The following is a 17,810-nucleotide window of genomic DNA, read 5'->3' as shown; positions in this document are numbered from 1 at the left end:
GATTTTTCTGAGTTTACCAAATTGTCTTTCTCAGACAGAAATTTCAGAGTGATGAACACAGAACTTCTCAGCAAGACAATAACATCTAATTGAAACAAAAAAAGCAATCTGATGAAGGGAACTTTGACTCTTGAATGCTTATATCCCAAAAACCCTGTTGGTCTCTGAACTGTTCCTGACTCAAATCTAGCTGTCTTCCTGAATCTGAACCCAGAAAGCTAAAATGCATGCACCATGCCCCCCTTCCAAATCCCACTATGAGCCAATCAATAAAAAGGTTCTTTGTAACAAAACAGTCTAACGGGAGAGGGAGGAGTAGAGAAGTTCTGTGATCCACATATAAGCGGATTTCTGGATCCAGCCCTACATTTCTAGTGGCAGCTGATTCCACAAAATAAGGACTGCCACTGCAGAAAAAGCTCTAGAGCAGGGCACCTCACATCCTTATATAAATGGACAGCAATCTGAAACTGCAGCAGCAGTTTGATGGATCCTTCAGGTAGGCAAACGGATTTATAGACCCAAAACAGCATCTTAAATTGAGCCTAGAAACAGAGGCAGCCAGTGTGAAATTTTCAGAACAGGTATAATGGAGAGAAAATGAAGTACATAAAAGAAAAAAAAACCCACAGAGGGCTGTTCTCTTCATACTCCTCTCATTGGATGTAAATGAAATGAATAGATAAAAATAAAATACTGTAGGTAATTCAGCAGTGGCCCATTTCATCAAAGGTTGTTGTTAAGCCTAGTTAAGACTAACAGTGAAACATTCCCCCTGCCCACTTCTAGGCAGAGATGATCTGTTGTGGCTACCAGAACTGTCTTTGTCCCAAAGCGAGGCCGGAAGCCAGATTGAAACAGATTCAGGGCAAACATGTTATCCGGAAACATGTTATCCGGAAACATGATTGCTGTCTTTACACTTAATTACTTTAACCACCCCCCACCTTAAAAAATGCTGATTGGAAATTAGTCTATAATTTATCAAATTATTCCTGGTCGAAGAAAGCTTCTTAACAGTGGAATAACTGCTTCTTGAGAAAATCTCTCAGGTGAAAAACTATTGTATGTTGTTTTGTGATGGAGTCTGGGGTCTCTAATTTTCTGTTGTCACAATTTCAGAAGTGAAGTGGGCAAAGATTCGGTTTATGCATGATGCTTTTACAGCTCCTAAAATCTTTTTCAACATCTATCAGGAAGATCAATCAGAAACGATCAGTTAAAATATTGAGTAGACAGTGTTTCTGTCACTGTTATCACCTGTTCCGCATCCCAAGTACAAGTCAGACTGGATCTGCAAAAGATCATTCAAGAAGAATCTAGCAAAACAGTCACATTTAATAGCCATTTCTTTATTAGATGAATTTAGCCTCAGTTAGCAGAGTTCACACAATTTAATCAAGCTGATCTGGATGAAATTGAGCAAATGCAACAGTAGAAAAGAAAGAATGCTTCATTGCTGCTACCACTCTTAATCTCAGATTTTCAGTAGAGGGACAACAAAGTAAGGTGATGTAATGATTCCATATAGCCAATCAAGTTTGATATTACTGATTGCAAACTAAGCATCACTCTCCTTCACCCCCTCCACCCCCATTTAGAAGAAGGGTGAACATGCCCTGTGTCCAAGGCAGTGAAATCCATGTAGCATGGCAAAATGGAGGGAGTTAGTCTAGTTGCCTTGAGACTGGAAATTTATTTATTGCCCTTACTCCAGTTCCTGCATTTGAAGAACTGTGTTAGTGTTAGACTTTATTTGATCTCATTGTGTGGTCTGATGTGTGGGGATGTAAATTTATATTTGCTATGTAATTGCTGAGACAAAGCCCTGAAAATGGTGAGCAGCACATGTTTTACCTTCAAATAATCATCGGTATAACATTTGGTGCAGGGCAAAGGTTTATGATTGCCTTCCCAGTATGACTACAAATTAGTTCCACGAGCAGGCCACTGAATACAATTCTATATCATGAGGCATAAATTATACATTTTATGTTGTTAAAGCAGCATAATAGATTAAGGTTTAGATTAAAATTAAAGTATTGCACAGATTTAATTTCCCCCCCAAAATTTCTGATTTTTCCCCAGGAAAACATATGCCCTATGGTTTCTTCCTTTCTCTTGGTGGGCCAACGGGGTTGTACTTGTACAATCAATTTCCATCTGTTTTGGGGGGATGTTAACCCCATCTCCATTTTGTTTAATTATATATATATATAGTTTTCTGTCTGTATAGGTACACTGATGGCTTATTATACTTGCCAGCAAGGACACTGCCATCCATCGTTGTTGGCTCTGGGAATCAGTTTTTAGCCTTTTCCTATGTTAATGTCTAGAGGGCCACATGAAAGTGCATGTTTAAGAATCAATTCCATTCAGGACTTTTTTGGGGGTAGAAAAAGTCCAGCAGGAACTTATTTGCATAATAGGCCACACCCCGGATGGCACCATTGTTTCACGCAGGCCTTTTTTTTGTAGAATAAGCCCAGCTGGAGCCTATTTGCATATTAGGCCACACCCCCTAAAACCAAGCCAGCCGGAACTGCATTCCTGGGTGTTCCTGCTCAAAAAAAGAGTCCTGGTTTCATTATCTAGAAAAACTTCCCTGGAGAAAGGCCCGTTTGCTTAGGGATGCCATTTATTTGCTGCATGGAACCACCCACATGGGATGCCAGGACTGTAGGACTTGGGAGCTATGGGAAGCTTGCAAAATATCTCAACATAAGGTTCCCTTTAGACATGCCCAAACTGTTAGCTTGCTTTGTAGCCCTCACTCCTAAAATGTCCAGTACTTGACTGAGCAATACAGATTTCTGTCTCTTTTACACAAGACCTTGATCTGTACAAATGTTTGATCCTCTAGATTACAACTCATATTTTAAAGGAAACTTCTTTGTTTTTGTTATGCAGCCTCTTGCTTCCAAAATGCTTTTCAGAATTTCTAAATTTAGGCCATGCTTGCAAAGTTGTGAAATTCCATTCCCAAAATAAGACAGATAGCTTGATGGAAGCCAAAGAGGAGCAGGTGGTAAGTAGGCTGCAGTATTAGGGACAAATTCACAATGTACTGGATCTCTACATACAGGAAATTAGATGTGTTCTTATCTTGAAGCCCCCAGGGACAGGCATGTCTGAAGAAGAGCACTGTACTCTCTCAAGGATCATTGTAAAATAGCGGTCAGAAAGAGAAACATGGAATGATAACCTGACCAAAAATAAGGTGTTAGGCAAAATTCCTGCTGCATTGTTTCTCCTTGCAGAGGCCTGCCTTAGTCACACAACTTTCAACTCGATTGCTTTAGCAAGGGGCGGAAATAAGGTCATACGTTTTAGATGTAGCTCCCTGCTTAATCTCTTAATTGTAATTTCATGTGCAACTAAGATTATTTTTCCTTCCATTGTTCTCACTTTAATGTTAATGTTCCTGTGCAGATTAACTAATTGTCACATCACTAACCTATTCAGCTCTGCAAGGTTTCAGGAAGCAGTGATTTCAGTTTTCCCTCTGTTTCTGTGTGGTGCAGTGGTGACATTGGGCCCCATTGAGACAGTTTGGTGTAGCGGTTAAGTGTGTGGACTCTTATGTGGGAGAACTGGGTTTGATTCCCCACTCCTCCACTTGCACCTGCTGGAATGGCCTTGGGTTAGCCATAGCTCTTGCAAGAGTTGTCCTTGAAAGGGCAGCTGCTGTGAGAGTCCTCTCAGCCCCACCCACCTCACAGGGTGTCTGTTGCGGGTGGAGAAGATATAGGAGATTGTAAACCGCTCTGAGTCTCTGATTCAGAGAGAAGGGTGGGGTATAAATCCACAGTCGTCTTCTTCATTGGAGGGGTTGGACTTCCTGTCTGCCAGTCCACCAGTGACATACCCCGCCCCCCCCCCCCCCCATATGTGCAAGCCCCAGACTCTTTGCAAGGGGTCATTTTAGTCTTCCCTTACCAAGGGTAGTTTATCCCTACCAAGTTGCGGTGGGGAGAGAGAGGAGCTTCACTAATTTTTCCCTGCATTATTGACCTACCTGAGATGATGGAATTGAAATGGAAAAAAGCAGAGAATTCTAGATGTGGAGGTATATTTAGAGCACTCCTAAAGGTGGAGGCATTTCATATGGAGACAGCTTGAGTAAGTTGCTGTTGCCGCATTGCTTCAAAGCAGATCTGAAACTCAGCCACAGCTATCACTTATGAGCCCCCAGTGTTGAGTTTATCAAGAAATGAATATTCCACCCACATCTAGTCCAGGAAAAACCGCCTGGGGAAATAGAGATGGTGTGTGAATATTCCAGTTGGTGGTGGGAGATCAGAGGCAGAAAAATATGAAGGGAAAGGAAGGGATGAGGATGAGGAGGCCCTGATAGGGAATTAAGAGGGAGGGGTGCAAGGAAGGCACTGGGATGCTGGAGGATGAAAGAATCTGCCGACTGGGAGGAGGTGAGGAGAACTGATGCTAAGAAGCAAGGAATGAAAGATGAGAGGGGTGGTTAAGAGAAGGGAAGTAGAAACAGAGAAGTTAGGTCTTGCTCTGTGCCTTAAAGAGGAAGAGCTGTCTCTTGCCAGTGATGAAAGAAGGTCACTTTTGGCCACTGTGTGGCACAAAGTGTTGGACTGAATGGGCCATTGGCCTGATCCAACATGGCTTCTCTTATGTTCTTATGCTCTTAAGGTTGTGGGGGAGTGGGGGAACCTTCACAGGATGCCAGGGCCCAGGGAACCCATGTAATGCTTTTCTACACTTTCCTGCCAGTGCTAGGAAATTGGAGTATTTGAGTCACTTAAAGCACTAATGTTGTTGTGAGGGGGATGTGGATGGGGCTGGGCCCTTGATCAGTTTGCTAGCCAGGCTACTCTTGAGCGGAATAAAATGTGGACTTATTGTCCTGCAAACACTAGTCATTTATCATAGCCTGTCATAGCATATACATATGGAGTGTAGGGTCCCAGAGAGTCACTGAAATAATCGAGTACGGTGTGTAACAGCTTCCCCACGTGTTTCAGACTGTCGCCAGGAAATATATTAATTGCACTCACTGGTGATCATGATTCCCTGGTGTCATACAAGATGGAGTCTTCTGGCACTTCTGACTGCACAAACTTGGAGTTCTAGGGGTTGAGGATTGGCAGGGAGGGGGTGTAGAGTATGAGGCTGCTTGGAGCAGCTGCTCCAGTTCAAAGAAGAGGACAGGCAAGAAAGCAAAGGCTGTTGTTATTTGCTAGCTGCAGCAACTGCTTAATTGCCAACTCTGATGACCAGAGTGGATCGATTTAAATCAGTAACCTGGCTAGTTGAAACAATTGACTTAAATCAAAATGTACATCCTGAATAAAATTGCAAACTAATAGGTTGTTAGAACCATAAAAAACACATTGATGAGTAGACCCTTTATGCAACCTTTGGGCATAATTCAGGGCTTTTTTTGTAGCAGGAACTCCTTTGCATATTAGGCTACACCCCCGCTGATGTAGCCAAATCTCCAAGAGCTTACAGGGCTCTCTTAGTGCAGGGCCCTACTGTAAGCTCTTGGAGGACTGGCTACATCAAGGGGAGCCTAATATGCAAAGGAGCCCTGGGCACAGTATAAGTCTTTCCCAGTGTTAACTTCATTGTTTTAGAAAATATTATACAACATTATGTATTTTTAGATAATGCAATTCTTTTGACTTCAGATAAGATCTCCCATATGACAACTGTTTTACTGCATGTAAAAACAGCACGTTTTTGTTGACAGGAACTGTTTGCAATCATTGCTTGATAGTGCTGCTTCTTCCCATCATTCCTTTCTGTTTTAGACTACTTCTTCTCCTCTGTCATACAAGTCCCCTGACATTTGCTAAGTAAATATTTTATTTCTTTTCTAAAGTTACTTGCACTGATACAACTATCAGTTTAAACAGAAGGAGGGGAAAATTCACTTTAGGGATTGGGAAACAGCTTGACTTTGGATACATGTGGGGTTTTTTTTTAAGATTGGTGATTCCCTGAATTAGAGGCAATGTAGCTTTTATTCCTGCACTAAATTATTTAAAGCTATCAAAACAGGGAGAAGTTGTAATTGATGTGTAATTATTAACTTAAGGATATTACCTTTTGTCCTTTGAAGTCCCCTATTAAATCTGACTCATAACACAGTGCACAAAAGAGAAACAGAAAATTGCAATGACATGCAAAAGAATTTCATTTCCTCTTTATTTTAATGCTGCCCAATTAATTTCTCTCTCATTTATTTAAAAGGTTAACTAGCAAAAATTAGAACAGGGCACGGGGTTTAAAAATAAAAAGCAGTTTAAGAAAGCTTGGCAGCTCTCCCATCTTTTTAGCCTGAGAAATAATGCAACCATATTTTGGAAGAAAATAAAGAACAGAAAAACAAGAGGGAGCTTGTCACAATCTAAAACATGTTCAACTTCATTTAAATTCCTGTTTTTTGAGGCTTTACATTTTAACTAAGTGTTCTTGTCACCTACATGAAACAGATAATTATTACTGTTGGTTTTCCTTTTTTCTGAGGTCACTCTGTACTTTGTATGGAGTGCAAAGGGATACAAGCTCAAGGAGCTGGTGGAATAAAACAATACTATATCTCAAGGTTTTGGAGGCAACTTATGATTTATTTTTCTTTCAATCAGGTTTTTATCCCACCCTTTCTCCAAGAAGCTCAAAGAGTGATAAATGGGTCATTCTTCTCCCAAAAAGCTTATCCTCAAAGCTTAAGAGACTGTATCTGACCCAGGATCACTCAGTGAGATCTCATGATTGGGAGGGAGTGGAACCTGGATCTCCTCAGCAACAGTCCAACACTTTAACCATTACATTGTGCTGATTCTTTCAATATCATAGATTTATTTTTGTCTTTACAAGAAATGTCGTATCTGATCATTAATAAATATTTCAGGCAAATTTGTATGGACATTTCAGCTTTGTTAAAACTTGTTTCATCTGTTGTGCCTTTCAAACCTATCAAAAGCTTTCTCTGTCTATTTACAGGAGTACCAGTGAAACTGAACACCTGGGCCATAGGACTAGCGTCCCTTATTTTAGGAAGCAATATTGTAATACCTGTTGGTTAAATTGCATATGATAAGCATTCAGTTTCTAGTGCAGCAGCAAATTTAAATTTCAAATTTACATTTGAAAAGTTGAGAAGCTTTCTATTTGTTTGCTTGTTTTAAGTTAACAAATAGTATTTTTTTCCTACTTATTTTTATATATGCTACAAAAATAAAGAAGACCTATATAACATTTCCTCTACATTTTTATATTTCCACAGTGCGGGAAAAACGCAAGAGTCTATATATAAACCATGTAAGTAAAAAACACAAACCTTTTCTGAATTAGCATCTGTGAGTATATATTAGAAGTTTATTGGCAAGTAAATTGATAATGTATCATCAATGGAAGTCAAAAGTGTACATGTTAATTGATAGTGAGTAACATGGAGTTTTTTGTAAGTGTGTTGTATAAGCCTGAGCTTCCTTTGGCTGACTTCAGCTTATGAAATAGGCCCCTATGATGTATTGAATTCAAGGAAGTAAACAGAACTAGTTGCATAGAACTAGTGCTACATGGAAACTCTTGGGACAAATCCTGTTGCAGATCTATATTCTTGATGTGGGAAGAATATAAAAGAGAGAGATTTCTTCGTTTTTAAGGTCCAGCTAGACTTGAGATTGCTGATTACTCAGGATCATCAAAGAATCCAGGGAATAAGAAGTTCCTTGAAGCTGGAAATGTATATATTTGTTGAAGCTGGAAATTTATAAGAACTCAAGATCTTGAGGAATCATCCATACAAAGGCATGCATGTAGAAACATTAGAAAAATACATTATAGTGGCTTGTAAAACAGACCGTCCTATTTTGATTTTCCCATGCTTGCCAGTATTATGCCACTACACGTCAGCAACTTAAAATAATTTTTTGTACCCATGTGCAGACTTCTGAAGTACAAAATAACACATGGGTGGGGCAATTTTGAATGGCCCATATTTAAATTTCCAGTTTTTCCTCAGCAGAACATATGGAAGATAGGACCAAAATTGCTTTGTGATCCCTGTTTTGTATGTGGTGATTTAAATATTTATATACCATTTGTAACTGCACAAGGATGGACAATCGACACAGGGTGGGTAGGGCTGCTTACAGAATGGCTACTGTGGGGGCTCTGTTCAGTCTCAACGTTGTGAGGTTCTAAAAATGTTGAGCTGCTCCAGCCCAAGCCTCTTCCGATCATGGAAACAGCAATTTCTCAATGAGTGCGCTCTGCAGATGCAACGGTGATGCTATCTGGGAATTCCTGAAGTCCATCCTGCTTTGGCGAGATGGATTCAAGACAGGATGGGGTCTTTGCTTTGATGATGAGATGCTTTGGGAGTAAGCACAAGTGGGACCAAGAAACACATCAACAGGCACCATGGTGTTCATGGGCATCATGTTGGGGATTACTGGTGTAGCGTTACCAGTGTAAAACTAATCGATAATAAAGAGAATACTATCTTTTGTTGAGCAGTTGGTGCATCTATCTTGTGTTCAGTGGCTGAACACTGAATTCAGGGCTTTTCCTCCTTGTAGAATGCCTGTCAGAGTGGCTACTCACTCCTGGTTTTAAGGAAATGGGTGAAATTTTATTTTTAGAAATGGTTTGTTACCTAAATAAGTACTGGCCAGTGCTGATTGCCATAGCGTTACTTAAGCTTTCTGTTTGTTATCTATCCGGTTGTATGTTTGTCTGCTTTACAGTTAAGCACAGAAACATCTCCAGATCAAACCTGTGAACTCAACTGTTCACAGTTTTCCTTGCCATCTCTCTGTTTCAGACTTGGCTGAATACATGTTGCTGTTCTAAATGGACCCGGACAGCAGTGGCATATGTGACTTCCTCCTGTGCCAGCTCCAAGCGGGGCTGTGGAGACGCTTTGCAGTCCTATTGAAACTGGTGGCATTAGTGCAGATCTGGGGATTGTCAACAATATGCGCCTTTTGCTTCTTCCTGAGTGCTGTCCTCTACCAATTTGGCACACTAAGTGGTTGTTTTGGTTGCTTGGACTGTTGATGTGTGCCTCTGTTCTGTGTGTGTGTTCAGTGGTGGTAGGGGAACACAGTCTTGCTGACTGAAGGTTAACTTGCTGCGTCTGGTAAAGTATGTTCATGTCCAGAAAAGCTTATTCTACAGGAGGTTTGTTAAAGTGTAGTCATGAGAACTGCTACAAAGGAGTAAATCCTGCTGAAGTCTTTTGGGTGCTGCAGGAGTGTTCCTTTGATTTTGTTCCTAACTGGTGGCTTTCTTGGGCATTGATAACTTACATGGTATAATATTACTGGATACTTGGAAGTTTGCTCTGGCTAAGGCATGGGTTACGAATATTATGCTTTTGGTTTACTTGGATGTAATTTAGGAAGATTTGTTGCTCATGCCTCCCATTTTGCTGCATGCTACAATCAACAGTGTTAGGCCAGACCAACATGTGTGGTGGTATTGCCTCAGGCCATTGCCAGCATTGTTACATAACCCCCTCTACCTGATCTAACTGTGTGGACTCAAAATATACACACACATTGCTGGAGCAGTGTGGCAACTGTGGAGGTATGGCATAAACCACACATCTTCAAGAGATTGCAGAGAAGCGGAGGAAGAGTGTGTGCTCGTGTGTAAAATGCTGTCAAGTCACAGTTAGCTTATGACAATCCTATAGGCTTTCCAAGGCAAGAGATGTTCAGTGGTGATCTGCCATTGCCTTCCTCTGCACAGCGACCCTGGAACTCCTTGCTGGTTTCCCATCCAAATACTAACCAGGGCTCACACTGACAAGATTGGGCTAGCCTGGGCCATCCAGGGCAGGGCAGGGCAGCAGTGTAAATGCCTTAAATAAATAAATGTAAATCAGATATGTTTCCCATAGAAAACGTGAAGATGAAATAATTCCTAGCTGAAAATTCCAGGCTGGTCTGTCCTGAGTACAAAGCGGCTTTAGATAGCTTATGCCTTAGAAAGTTTTGCTGTCAAAACTAATACAGTGTTGCTATTAACAGCACAGCTATTATCCACTTAATTAGCTAACTAAATTTCAAAGTTCTTGGCATCGGTATCACTTTATAGAAAACAGTGACTTTTGTGGTTAGCTTTAGAGTTTTTGTAGCGGTATTATATGTATTTTTCTGCCGGTCTATTTGAGGAAGAGTTTAATGTGTATTGACGGTGAATTGTCCTAATGAACAAATCCACCCAACCTTGCAAATAGCATACATCTTGTTACTCAGAATACGAACTCCTCAGGCTTTTAAAAGCTCATAAACAAAAGTTAAAAGCCTGTGTGTTATAGTGGTTAGAATGTTGGACTAGGATTTGGGAGACCCGTTTTCGAATTCCTGCTCTGCCATGGAAGCTCGCTGGGTCACCCTGGGCCAGTCACACTTTCTCTCAGCCTAACCTACCTCACAGGGCTGTTGTGAAGGAGGAGAGAATGATGTAAGTTGCTTTGGGGCTCCATTAGGGAGAAAGGCAGTGTATAAATAAAGTAAATAAATAGTAAATAGGAAAATTTTAAAGCTGGGGGACAAACCTCCTTTTTCTTAGTACTAGTGGCATTAAATACAAGACACAGTGAAACAAAAAGGTAGACATTTCAGTGGCTTCCTTATGAATATATAAGCATTTCCACCCCACCCCCATAGTATACACTCTGTAAATGCTGCTTGTTGTTTATTAATACCATTATTATCATTCAAAATGGTAAAAATGCTTTCCAGTTCTTGCCTTGCTCCGTTTTTTACCACTCCCCACGCCAGAATACAACTTTGTATGCAGAATAGCCTAATGACTGTCTGTATAGCAACTCTGTAGCTGCACAGGGCTGGCTTCTAGGTCAAACTCTTTTCTAATGGCTGATTTTGCTCCAGTTGGGTTTTTTCCTGCTCACTCAGAAAATGGTTCCTTTTTAACCCAAATATAGGTATAATTTTCGTGACATGTCACAACCCTTTAGCTTAATCCACATAATGTAAGAATTTCTGTTGACTGACGTAATGGATGTTCTTATGGCACATCAATCAACTCGAGTCATCTATCACTTTCCTATTAGGAAAAGGAAGGAAGCCCCACCTTGTATGTATTACAAGGTGACTTTTTTAATAGGACAGTATGCAGTTTCCCCATGTACTCTGATGTTATCTGGCAAAAGATTTTGGAAGCAAAGAATCTGAGAGATATTTTTTTTGAAATCATATTGTATTAGTGGATCATGTTTTTTCTCACATCCATTGAAGTGTCAGAGGTGACCTCCATTTTCGTTTCATACAGAGCTGACAATAGGTCCTTGTGAAATGCTTCTTACCCATGTACTTGCTGCTGCTTGTAATCTGTGTTTTATCCTTGTTCTTTCTTTCTCTGAACTCAGTCAAGCTGTAAAAAGATAGAGAGATGTTAGCCTTTTGAAAACACAAGCAAGCCCCCTTCACCGACTAAAAGAAGCTGTCAGCTTGTTGGCCTTTGAAAGGGAAGTGTTCATTTTCATACCCCTTCCCCGACAGGTGAATCCTTTGGCCTAGTTAAAATGACAGACATTATGCTGTTTATACTTTTTGAACTTTGGGGTAGTCCTCTTCCTGGCCATGCTCCCAAATTATCCCTCAGCTGTTCTTTGGGTGTGAGTCTGTGCATGTGTGCTGAATTGCTTTGATTATTCCAATGATAAATAAGTTAAAACCATGTTATGGTATGCATTTCCTGCATCCAGATTAACCTGTACAATTTTTTAAAAAGTAAATGCTATTGCATTAACTAGGGTAACTATATCACAGCTTTGCCACACAATCATGTATGAAAAGTGTGGTTCATCTTGTTTTAGTCAAGGTTGATTAGAGGATGTTAATGCTGTGGTGAAGATGAAATGTAGTCATGCAGATATGGTTGCCTGGGCCCACCTCCATACCTTACTTCTGTCACGGTGATAATGGCAGCAACTTAGATGAGGGCTCCAAGATGAGAGGTGTATCCTTCAAATCAAGCTGCCAAGCTAAATTACTTGTGAAGCTGCCCTTATATTGAAGCCTGGCCATTGATAAATCATGGTCAGTATTACCTATTGTGATTGGCTGCAGCTCTCCAGGAAGTCAGTTTGGTGAGAGCCAGTTTGGTGTAGTGGTTAAGCGTGCGGACTCTTGTCTGGGAGAACCAGGTTTGATTCCCCACTTCTCCACTTGCACCTGCTGGAGTGGTCTTGGGTCAGCCATAGCTATCGCAGAGCTTGTCCTTGAAAGGGCAGCTTCTGAGACAGTCTCTCAGCCCCACCTACCTCACAGAGTGTTTGTTGTGGGGGAGGAAGATAAAGGAGATTGTGAGCCACTCTGAGTGGAGGGCGGAATATACATCCAGTATCATCATCTTCTTCTTCTACATGATCTTTTTAATTGGAGATGTGGGATATTGAACCTAGGACTTCTTCAGGGGAAGTACATGTTCTACCACTGGGCTGCAGCCCCACTGCTATCTTGTGTTGGGTGGCACATGAAGGGAAAGTAGGAGAGCCTGCATTTTCTTGGGTTGCTGCCCAGCTTGGCAGGGTATGGACCTTCATCCCCTGAGTGTAATGAATGCCGAAATGAGAAAGAACTCTTCTCCATGAACCTGAGTCCATGTACAGGTCTGATCAAGACTTTCTGGCTGTGCCTAGTTCCTACAGCACAGAACAACATATTACTGAATGATTTCACAAGAACTGTGCTGTCTCACTGAATAAAGTAGATCATGTTTGGGAACTGTGCTGCAGTTTGACATCTTATGGATATATCCACTGAGCTGTTTTGCATTTGAAATGTCTGATCTCGGTTCACTGCTGGTGGTTTGGTCTCCCAAGCCTTTCATCTTTTTTTTTGCTTTTTCAACTTACCTGTTGACTTGCTGTGTTGCCATCCTGAGCTACTCAGTTTCCAGTATTTCGTCTTTCAAAAGTAAATCTTATTAACATATAGAATAAAATTGCAGGTTTCATAGCAGTGAATCAACAGATCACTGTATTGCAAGTACTTTTGAAGTTGTACATTTTCCCTCTCCATTTCTTTTGTGCTGTTTTGGTTTCGATAAGAATCGTTTGACTGAAGATTAGAGTTCCTCCTTTACAACCTGTTTCCCCCTGAATAAAATATCAGAAGCAACAAAACCAACCAGCAAGGGTTTGGAAGTTCACAAAGAAGGCAGGGCTGAGATTGCGTGCCTAATACAGTCCTAGTGTTTCCTTAAAGCTTCAGACAACAAAGTCTCCAGGCAGAAATTTAAGGACTTTGATTTCTAGTTTTTCCCTTTGATTTCAGTGCTCTTCAAATGTGGGGGGAGGAACGGTTTTCCAAGCAAGAGCTTTATTTCAGTTTCTGGATAATGCAACTTGACTCTCAGTGTCAGGTCTTTGGTGCCCCTCCCGGTCCCCCGGCGTCGCCGTTGCCCCACCCGGGCACTCTGGGGCGTTCCCCGGAGGTCTCAGAAACAGGGGGGTGGGCACTGGGTTACTTCACCGCAGGCCCCCGTTCCCTCCTGGCTGTGCTATGGCTCCTGTCCCTCTCTCGCGCGAGGCAGCCTCTTTGCGCATCAGCCAGCTCTCCTCAGCGACCTCCTCCCTCCCTCCTTTTATGCTTCCCGACCCATCCTCCCCCCTCCCAGGACCTGCCCCTCTCTGGCTCCTCCCCCCTTCAAAGCCCCAGACGCCCAGGAGAGGTGCGTCGGGGCCGGGCTGACTGGGCGTGCCTCAGGCGTCCCAGCCCTCAGCGGCGTGCTGCAAGGGAGCGTCTCGTGCTGCGACGAGCTGAATGGCTCTCCCTCTTGCTCTCCGGCGTCTTGCCCCGGCCAGACCTCACGGACTCGAAGCCGGGCTCGCCGTCTGGGAGGCGTCGCTCGGGTGGCTGCTTTCGCCCCGTCAGTCGAGGTGAGGGGTGGGGCCTCCACAGGGGCTTGGAGGGGTGGGGGGGGCTCTTGGGGCGATGCCGGGGGCTTGGAGCGGCTGGCAGGCGCCGGGGGGTCTCCTCCGCGCAGTCCCTGCCCGGGCTGGGCGGGACACTCAGGGAATACCACCTGTTCATTTTCTCCACCTGTTGCTCCATATTGCTGTCGGCAGCCATCGTGGTCTGCTCAGATGGTATAGCTTCTGGAGAACTATCAACCTGGAAAGAGGTCTGGGCTCTTGCTTGTCTCCCTGGCTTCTTTTACTGCCCTACAAAAATTAGGAAGTGCTCATCGATGCCTGGAGGTGAAGGAGTTACAGTGCGATTCTGTGCAGGGTCAGTTAAATCTAAGCCCACTGATTTCAGTGGGTTTAGGCCAGATAAACCCTCTGTAAGAATTGCTTTGCTGGCTTCTTAACCGAGTTTACTGATTTGCTTCTACTCAGCATGGTCAGAGCCAAGCATTCATCCCAGCAGCCAAAGCCTTTGCTTCGCTAAAGTCATTTGACCATTGGATTTACTGGACTCTGCACCAATATTCCCTCTAAGCTGTGGAGTCTTGGGAGCAAAAAATTCTACTTTATGAGCTACTGGCATTAAAATTGTGAGCTGCTGCATAAATTAGCTTGCTCTGTGGCAATTTTTCCTGAGCTAAAACAAAAATGTGTGAGCCAAAGGCTAAAAACCTGTGAGCTAACTCACACTAACTCAGAGGGAACACTGCTCTGCACTCTTCTCTTTTCAAACTTGGAGAGAGTATATCCTCAAATAAATGAAATGCATTTATTTGCTGCTTCATGGTCTTATGAGGGAGGCCTCTTTTAGTTGGTAGCGTGTATACTCCAAACATTAAGCTGCAGCCTGCTTTTGGAGGGAAGTCTGTATAGTCAAAGTTATGGTATTCCCAGTAGTAATGTATGACTGTGAGAGTTGGACCATAAGGAAGGCTGAGTGCAGAAGAATAGATGCTTTTGAGCTGTGGTGCTGGAGAAGAATATTGAGAGTCCCTTGGACTGTAAGATCAAATCAGTCAGTCCTAAGGGAAATCAACCCTGACTGTTTCCTGGAAGGTCAGATGCTGAAGCTGAAGCTCAAATACTTTGGCCACCAAATGAGAAGCGAGCACTCACTGGAGAAGATCCTGATGCTGGGAAAGACAGAAGGCAAAAGAAGAAGGGGATGGCAAAAGATGAGATGGCTGGACAACTAACACGAATTCTAGCAGACTTCAGAGGATGGTAGAACACAGGAGGGCCTGGCGTGACTTTGTCCATGGAGTCTCAAAGAGACAGACTCGACTGTGCGACTGAACAAAAACAACAAAAGAATGCCCAGCTCATGGGATGGGACCTTGAATTTCTGCCCTAAAGTTCAACCTTGACAACATTGCTAATGTTCACCCAAGGCTCTTACCAAGTTGACAGTTCTCTTTACTACCAAAGTATTTCCTGAACAGAGCCTAATTTGTGAGAAGTTAGAACCGGAACTTGGTCAGACAAATGTTTGTTCCTTATTCCTTTCTGTCATAGGATGACTCTCTCACCCTTCGTGCTGCAATACATTTTCATGCAAATGCATTATGAGAATGTTGCCCAGAAACATTCAAGCTGATGACTGTAGAAGGGAAATTCTGTGGATGTAATTTGGAGATTAGATGTTTTTCTTTCAAACAGGAGTTCTGAATTCCAAGGCAACTTCTACAGTATTGTATGCTGGCATTTTCTTAAAAAGATACGTTAACACGATGCAGCCTGCTTTAAAGTAAGCAACATTACACTTGTCCTCAGCAGCTGTCCAAAAAACATGAGCTGAACTGGAAGCTCTGCTTCTACCACAATTAGATCTAATTGTAAACCAAGTTGTGTATTAAAAACACCACACAGTGGGACAAGAGACGGACAGGAGAGATTTCTTTACAAACCTGATAAATTCCTAGGCTTACAGAAAAATGTGAAATATCAAACGGAACTTTTTTGGGTGGTGGTGGTGGTGGTGGTTAAAACCTCCCAAATGATAGGTGTGAAGTCAATGCCTACCACAATCTGGCAAAATTCCATTCTCAGCCATTTTGGGGGTTGCTATGCAGCCACAGCAATATTGCAGAACTTTGCAGAAGAGGAGGGAGAGTCTGAAAAGGGCATAGGATGGAAAGAGGTAGGGAAGCAGGGAAAGGGGGGTAAAAGAGAAGCTGGGGATGGAATGAAAAGAGTAGTTAGGTCAGTGGGGGAGGATGCTGGAGGGGAGGAAATGAAGGAAAGCTGAACATTGAAGGGGGGCATATAAAGGTTGGGTGGGAAAGGAAAGACACTATGGGAAATGGTAGAGGGAAGGGAAAGAGAAAATGTTCTTTTTTTGGGGGGGGGGGGGCGAAATAAGTTGTCCCAGAAAGTAAGTTGTCCCATTAAGTCCTTGTGAGTTCTCTAGTTGTTTCAGGATGTGTCTGCAGAGTGCCTTTTGAAGCTAATGGAGCAGTTCAGGTTGGGTTTGAATCTTGAGAATCTAAAGAAAAATGGGAAAGGGGGAGATGTCAACTGAATTAGTCTTCCCAGGAGCCCTTTAAAAGTAATAACATTTTAAAGGATTTATATCCTCCCGATTTTTTAAGCCCAGTGGATTTTGAGTCAGCTTCAAGTGAAGTCCTCAGTTCTAAAGAATCAATAAAAATCTGATGTGCTGGTTCCCTGTGGGAATTTCCTGAGGGGAAAAAGAGGTTCAAGGAAATAGTACCGTCGCCCTGGATATAGTCCCCTGCCCCGCCCCCCCCCCCCCCCCCCCAGCTTGTGACTGCTGAGTTATGAAGCAAACTGACAGGGAGTAAGATGATTTACTCTTCAATAAACAAAAAGAATGCTTGTTTAAAAGAAAAAAAATACAAGCTGAGATAAATATTAACAATCAACAAAGCGGTGTGGGATTTCAGATTTTAAACTGCATGCCAAGGAAAGAAAACCCTTCTTGGGAAGGTTTACTTCATATAAATACAGCATTCTGCTGTGACTGGCCTACGCTAGGCTCAGCAAACCCTGCTGGTATATTCTAACACCTTATTACACTTAGTTACCCACACATGAGAACTTGACCAAAGATCATTAAGCCATACTCCTGTTAAACTTGCCCTTCAAAAACCCTTTTCACTCCCAACATCCAGCCTTAAATAACTAGAACTCCAAGTGTCAAACTCTTAATTTCCCTTTCCCAGCACTCAGCTTTAGAGCATCCTTCTCATTGGTTCCTGTGTTGCTGGGGAAGTTTTCACTGCTTTTTTTAATCACAAGCAGGCCTCAGATTCCGCAGGAGCACAGCTCCTGAACCTTTTTGAGGGTTCCCCCTTCTCCTCCCCACCTACCTAATCCATTGAATAGTAGGTGCAGCTGCATAACAATCCCTGGATTAGGAGAGTGGGCAGCCAGTCAGCCACCAGGGGCTTTGCCACGCCCCCCAGCAGCCTTCATTAACCCCTGGAGAAGCCCACGCCACCCTTTCTCCACTTCTTACGTGATTTTGGGTGGCGGGTGGCTTGCTGGCCTTTTGACTTGTGAGGGGCAGCCCAGGAGAGCCCCAGGTGAGCAAGGCCTGCTTGGGCTGGCTGAATCTCTAGCCAGGCCATGCAGGCCTCACTCTCCCGGGGCTCTCCTTTCATGCGTTGGGTTGCTTTTGGCTGGGGTGTGTGTGGCATATGCTAATGAGCTCCACCACCTATTTTCCTACAAAACAACCCCTGATCACAAGTGATTAAAAACAGTGGTTCATCAGTCCAGCAGATCACTGAGCCCAGCAAGTATCAACCAGAATCCTTCCCAGAAACTGGGTGAAGTGCCTTGGAGTTGCTTTGGTTGACAGAACCCATCCAAGGAATGTCTGCCTTTTTCTTGGGAAGGGTTATTAAAGGTC

The 17,810-nt window shown here is 42.8% G+C and overlaps 1 protein-coding gene across 1 annotated transcript in view; it reads left to right on the top strand.

Moving 5' to 3' along the window:
• The window catches only part of CCNY (cyclin Y), a 148,339-nt gene that overhangs the window by 89,262 nt on the left and 41,267 nt on the right, over nt 1-17,810 (top strand). Inside the window, exon 3 of the mRNA XM_060248121.1 lies at nt 7,265-7,299. Coding sequence (XP_060104104.1) covers nt 7,265-7,299 — 35 coding nt within the window. The remainder of the gene's footprint in view (nt 1-7,264; nt 7,300-17,810) is intronic.

This window comes from Heteronotia binoei, chromosome 10, assembly GCF_032191835.1.
Source record: "Heteronotia binoei isolate CCM8104 ecotype False Entrance Well chromosome 10, APGP_CSIRO_Hbin_v1, whole genome shotgun sequence".
Lineage (NCBI taxonomy): Eukaryota > Metazoa > Chordata > Lepidosauria > Squamata > Gekkonidae > Heteronotia > Heteronotia binoei.
This window is presented reverse-complemented; position numbering and strand designations above follow the sequence as displayed.